The following is a 6576-nucleotide window of genomic DNA, read 5'->3' as shown; positions in this document are numbered from 1 at the left end:
AAAAACTTTAAAAAAAAAAAAAAAAAAAGAAACTTACTTATCAACTCCAACACTTTTCTAAAAGAACCTAAACGTGGTGATACTGGAGGTTCTGGGATTCATGGAAGTACATCAGTCCATCCTGTTTAATCATCAACCCAGAGACGACAGGACAAATATAAAGAACCTTTGGGCACCTCTGTACTGTGCAGAGGGCAGAAACATCTCCAGATACCATGAAGCTTCTAGTGACCATGAAGCTGGCTCTGCTGATGGCGCTCATGGTGCTGACCGGTGCATTACCGGCAGCAGAGGAGAGCGAGGAGATGAATCCGGCTCCTTCGGAGAGTCGGTCGGCTTTCGCGGCCCTGGACGACGTCCGGCTCATTGCTAACGGCCTTTTGCAGCTGGGTAAGAACTTACGGGACTTTGTGCAGAAGACGAAGAGCCAGATTAATGACATCCTGCAAAAGATCAACATCTTTGACAAGTCCTTCTACCAGCTCTCTGTGCTGGCCAGCGAGATCAAAGAGGAAGAGCAGGAACTGAAGAAGACCACGGTGGTGCTCAAAGCCAATAACGAGGAGATCAAGAGCCTGTCGCTGGAGATCAACTCCAAAGTGGAGGACATCATGAAAGAGAGAATTCAGCTCCGTAACCAAGTTGGAGGGCTGGAGGAGAAGTTAAGTGGACTTTCTCAAGGACTTCTGACCGTGGACCAGGTCGCAGAAATCTCTACACTTAAGGTACAACGACCCAACCATCGCTTTTCTTTTAAAAATTACTGTGAACAAAGGAGCTGATATTTAGTGGGGAGGTTTTTATTTTTAATTCCAACTGAAAGAGGTTCTAGTGCACAACTGTTCCACCAATCAGAAAGTAAAAGGGTGTCCACACCTCCAAATGACACGGCTCTGTCAACAAGATACAGCCATGAAAAAGGGGCGTAACTACCGGGGGGTCAGGTGCACTGGGTTCCATGGTGTGGGGGGGGCCCTCAACGACATGAACATCAACCCCCCACCGCACTGCCCCCCCACTGGCTGCACTCGCCAGGTCGTTATTATTATATTATTATATTGTAGCGGCGATATGTGAGTGACATTCAGCTCAGCCAATCAGAATGCAGCACCCGGTTTATACATGTGCGTTCGGACGTTCTGCAGTGAGTTAGTTTTGTATATGAGACTCGCCGTATGGCCCCAGCATTGAAGTTCGGGTGCTGGAGCTAGGCATGTTGTATCGCTAAAGTGTTGTATCGCTCACTGAAGTCCTGACTAAACAGTTAAAGTGACTCTACCTCGTCGTGTGCCTTTATTCCCACACCTCCACCACCACACACAGCAAAAGACCCGTAGCATCCCCGCCGGACGAGCAGCACTCGCAGCGGCTAGGTGAGCCCACCCTCTACAGTAGCAAGTGGCTCATGCTAGCGGTAAAGTGCGACTATGACGAAAGTAAAAACACGACAGTAAAATATAAAAACAACTAAAGGACAATGAAATATCAGAATACATGTAATCAAAATATACAGTGTGCACAGCAAGGGATTTTGGGAATCTGTGTAACCTGCTTAACGTTACTAGACCAATATATACTGTATATATATATATATATATATAACACTGCTTTTATTTCCAACACACGGGTGTTTATCGTCTCATATCACCTCCAGGTGGAAGCAGCGTCTCGTTGCAGCGAAAAAAAAGCTCATTTGTGAGCAGTATATCTGTTGATGCATGCTCAATAATCCAGGTACACAAATCCACAAAGTTGAATGACACACTGAAGAAGTCATTCGGATTGAGTGACGAAACGTATCTCTACAACAAACTTGTGTCCAGATGAACTGATTCAACTTTGTGGATGTGAGCAGTATAGTTATTCTGTTTTAAGTCCCTTTGCCCCCGCCGGTGACGGAGTGGATTTGGCTACACAGCCAGCAAATAATGTAAATCTTGTGTGTGTGCTGATGTATTGTGATATAAACTATATGATGTCCCTGTTCCACATATTTACAACTCCTACCCCTGGGTTTCCACCCTGAATTTTGCGTTCATAACAATCACAACCTGCTCGCAACACCTTTCACGCTACACGATTTAAAATCGCCGACAGGTCCAGATATTTACCATGTTAGATATGTTCTGCGAGTCGTTGAACGGTTCACACACAGCGATCGAGAGCCGAGTTTCGATCTCAGAGCGAACGCCGATTTGCCCCCAAGCTGCCACATCTACTGGCGACCAGTCGGCAAACAAAAATTAGAGCAAAAATCGTGTAGTGTGAACTAGACGTTAATCTGCGATTCCTCTCGGGCTGCGTGGATGTTGTGCATTAACATTCACAGAAATAAACCAATATTTGTCATTGCTATGAATTCTTTCCAATCAGGAGGTGATTCAAGCCCAAGAGAAGAGCATCTCAGAGCTGCTGAGGGCTGTGAAGGAGCAAAGTGAGCACCTCAATTACCAGAAAAACAAGATCAAAGGTTTGGAGACGAAGGTAAAGTTGTAGTAGATGTCAGTAGAGCCGAGGTTCTCTTGTACTGACACGTGTTTGGATGTGAAGCACCTCCTGGACATGAGTTCATTCAATCAGTCATGTTTGTTCACTTGCTTTGGATCAGCAGTTTCTTCTTTTTATGTAAAAGCATGTGTGGGGTGAAATATTTTGGGGGCGCAGTGAGAAATATGGACTATTTGGCCAAAAAAAATGACAAAGTTCAGGTGTCTTTGCCAAAATCCAAGCTTTCAGTCGTATGAAATTTCGAAATAATTATAAATATAAAAGTTTTATGCCTCCAGTGTGAGGCAACAGTTTGGGAAACTGCACAAAGTGGTGTCTATAAAGAACACATTTGCGATTAATAGACATGAAATGACATGAATTTACAGTACAAGCCAGGCCTTCTCGTCCAACTTAATGACTAAATGGGCACCAATTCCCACAGACAACTACAAAATCTTTTTACAATAGTGGAGGCTATTATTGCCTCAATGGAAGGCACAGCCATGTTCATGGAATCAGGTGGCACGGTGGCTCGGTGGGTAGCACTGTCGCCTCACAGCAAGAAGGTCCTGGGTTCGCCCTGTGTCTGCGTGGGTTTACTCCGGGAGCTCCGGTTTCCTCCCACAGTCCAAAAACATGCAGGCAGGTTAACTGGAGACACTGAATTGCCCTATAGGTGAATGTGTGTGTGTCTGCCCTGCGATGGACTGGCATCCCGTCTAGGGTGTTACTGTGTGCCTTGCACCCATTGAAAAGCTGGGATAGGCTCCAGCACCCCCCCACGACCCTGAGGTTAAGAGAGTGAGTGAGTGGTTTTGGAATCAGACGTCCATCAAGCTCATGATCAGGTGTCCAAATAATCATAATTTTGGCCGCACTGTGTATAAAGTCAGTCATAATCTCTCTCACTCTCTGTCTGAAGCCTATCCCAGCTTTTCAATGGGCGCAAGGCACACAGTAACACCCTGGACAGGCGCCAGTCCATCGCAGGGCAGACGAACACACACACACATTCACCTATAGGGTAATTCAGTGTCTCAAATAGACCTGACTGCATGTTTTTGGATTCTCCCGGAGGAAACCCACACAGACACGGGGAGAACATGCATAGAAAGGACCTGGACCGCCCCACTTGGGGATTTAACCCAGGACCTTCTTGCTGTGAGGCGACAGTGCTACTCACCGAGCCACCGTGCCGCCCCAGTCATAATCTTAGAAACACAAACTGCTTGTGTATAAAAACATGAAGTGTGAGGAACATAAAGCTGTGTCGTTATTCCACATCCAGCTGAACTCCGCCGGCCTTCAGGACACCGCTGCTAAATCCCAAACCACTAGCGTGTCAGATTATCTACTCAACTATTCCACTGACGGAAGCTTCTCGAGTGGTGAGACCGGCAGTGATGATCTTACTTGAGGTATTTCTGAACGATCCTTTATGACCGTGTCGACCACTGTAATGTTTCTGCTGTAGATTTACCAAGAGACTGTGGTGAGATCTTCAGAACTGGAGAGAAGACCAGCGGCCTGTACTCCGTTAAGCCGAACCAGTCCGAACCGTTCCTGGTACTCTGTGAATTTACAGACGGTAAGAAGACGCACACAAAGGAGTTCGGCTTTGAAATCTCTCGACATGAGTAGAAATAAGCAGATTCTCTCTCTCCTCTCACTGCAGAGGGAGCCTTCACCGTGGTTCAGCGCAGACAGGACGGCTCTGTCGATTTCAACCAGTCCTGGCAAAAATACGAGGACGGATTCGGAGACTTCAGCGGTGAGTGACGGTTTAGGAATGTCGGTGCTCCTCGAGTTAAAAATACACCAATGAGAATTCACTTAACAGCAGCTACGCAGGCAGCCTGACGCAGACCTGAGCTTTTTAGTTTTTCTCCTTGGTGTTGACGTTTTTGGGTCTCGGCTTTCTACAGCGTTTGACCGATATTCTGTCCATAATTTTTTTTCCTCCCCTGCGTCATGCTTCCTCTCCACCAATGCCGATCCCCGCTCTGATTGAGGAGAACGAAGCTAACCCACGCCCCCTCCGACACGTGGGCAGCAGCCGTATGCATCTTGTCACCTACACTTTGACGAGTGCAGTGCGGATCAGCACTGTGTACGGAGAGACACACCCTGACAGCACTTTTTTCCCCGTCTCTGTGCAGGCGCCATCAATCAGCCAGCAGAGGTTGTAGTGCATTAGTTATGAGAGAGAGACCCCATCCGGCTTATTCCCACCCCTATCTGAACAACAGGCCAATCGTTGTTCATGTGGCCGCTCAGCCCAGCCGGCAGGCAGAGAAAACCAAAGAAAACCACAAATACCATAATAAATCCATACTGGAAATGAGGGGCGGAACAACAAGGTGATAACCAATCACAGTTCAGCACAATTTAGCGTGTTTTTGCAGTATTTTGCAGGTGAAGTTGTATTTTAGCGGTAGCCTAGTGGGTACGGCTTCGGGCTATCAATTGAAAGCTTAAATAGTTTGAATCCCAACTCTGCCATGCAGCCCCTGTTTGACCCTTGAGCAAACCCTTTAACCCTCACAGCTCCAGGGGTGCCGTGCAATGACTGACCCTGAGCTCTGACCCCAGCGTCAGTGTGTGCGTGTATCTGTATATATAATAAATAAAGACGTTCTATCCTATTCTAGGAGAGTTCTGGCTCGGCCTGAAGAAGATCTTATCCATCGCCAGGCAGGGCGACTCTCTACTGCGCTTTCAGATGGAGGACTGGAAGCAGGAGAAACAAACTATGGAGTTCCAGTACACTCTGGAGGGCGCCGAATCCAACTACACAATCCACCTGAAATCAGAAGATCTGACCTCTGAAGTGGACATCCCAACAGGAATGAGGTTCTCCACGAAGGACAACAACGATGGGAATCGATCCACCGACCCAACCTGCGCCCACGATTATACAGGTGTGGCCTCTATATGATGCGTATTTTAACTTAACATATAAAAACACCTTTTCGGGAACATAATGTGGCGTCTCTGTTTCAGGAGGCTGGTGGTTCAGCGCTTGTGGTGATGTCAACTTGAATGGTAAATGCGTCCAAGGCCGACCTCGCAGGAAAGGACTCCATGGGAAGCACAATAAAGGGCAGCACTTAAAATCCACACAGATATCCATTCGTCACTCTCGGCAAACGTAGTCGCTCATAAATCTGTCCGAAAACCTGCTGATCTCTCTACACAGACGCATCTCACGTCATCCTACACTCCCGAGAAGAGGGCGTGTCTAAATTCTTAGATCCCTTAAAATGCTCCTACTGAGGCGCCTTAATTCTGAGTGATGATCTGACTGAATGACGAGGGAGCGTCCGACGCCTCCTCAGCGCTGAGGGCAATCCCAGCATTCAGTGCGGCATGACTTCTCACAACAAATTGACAGACATGGCGGACGAACATAATGCGGAGCAACCAACAGAGTTCTTTTAAAATGTAAATAAATTCTGGTTGATGTTTAATGTGTATAAAGCTGCACAAGTGTCGATTATTACGTTATCTGGCGTTCTAGCGAGTTGTGCCGCCTCAGCCCGTCAGTTTAAGAGGCCTTAACTGTGTTAGCTTGGTCAGATAAAACTACGGTGACGTAATCGGCGTAATCTCTGTATAAGTAGAGCGTCTAAATAATCTGCCTTATAAATTTGAAGTCTTATTAGAATCCTCTCTACTGAGGAGCTGATCAGGTAGGTAGGAGGGAGAAGGACGGGTCACCAGGTTTTCAGACAGACCCCATGAGTGACATTTTAAAAAGAAACATTTGTATGTGTAATTGACATAATCCAAAAGGCATAAAACAGATCTTAATATTTTTATTTGAATATAATAAGTGTACCTGGGGTTCAATATGATTGTTCTGGATGATCAGATAATGAGAATAAATGTGTATTTTACTTTACAGAACCGGCCGTATATTATGTTTAAACTGTTTTAATAATAAAGTTCTCATTTTCCTGGATCATGCATACTGCAAAAATTATGCTACCCCAGATTAAAACATCAATGGTCTGCTTACTGTGAGTCTTAATACTTAAGTAAAAAGCTGTACATATTTAAATGATCTTCTTTGGACCATGTCTG

General features: G+C 46.1%; 1 protein-coding gene across 1 annotated transcript; it reads left to right on the top strand.

Annotated features, from left to right (window-relative positions):
• The first annotated feature begins 47 nt into the window (after window positions 1–47).
• On the top strand, window positions 48–6499 carry LOC134312105 (angiopoietin-related protein 3-like). Its single transcript, XM_062993787.1, has 7 exons — window positions 48–725; window positions 2374–2484; window positions 3779–3878; window positions 3965–4078; window positions 4166–4261; window positions 5142–5411; window positions 5494–6499. The coding sequence occupies exons 1-7, from the start codon at window positions 216–218 to the stop codon at window positions 5643–5645; spliced, it is 1353 nt and encodes a 450-aa protein (XP_062849857.1). The 5' UTR covers window positions 48–215; the 3' UTR covers window positions 5646–6499.
• The last annotated feature ends 77 nt before the right edge of the window (window positions 6500–6576 follow it).

Source organism: Trichomycterus rosablanca, chromosome 4 (assembly GCF_030014385.1).
Source record: "Trichomycterus rosablanca isolate fTriRos1 chromosome 4, fTriRos1.hap1, whole genome shotgun sequence".
In the NCBI taxonomy this organism is placed as follows: Eukaryota; Metazoa; Chordata; class Actinopteri; order Siluriformes; family Trichomycteridae; genus Trichomycterus; species Trichomycterus rosablanca.
Note: the sequence above shows the minus strand (reverse complement) of the source record. Positions and strands in the feature narration are given on the sequence as shown.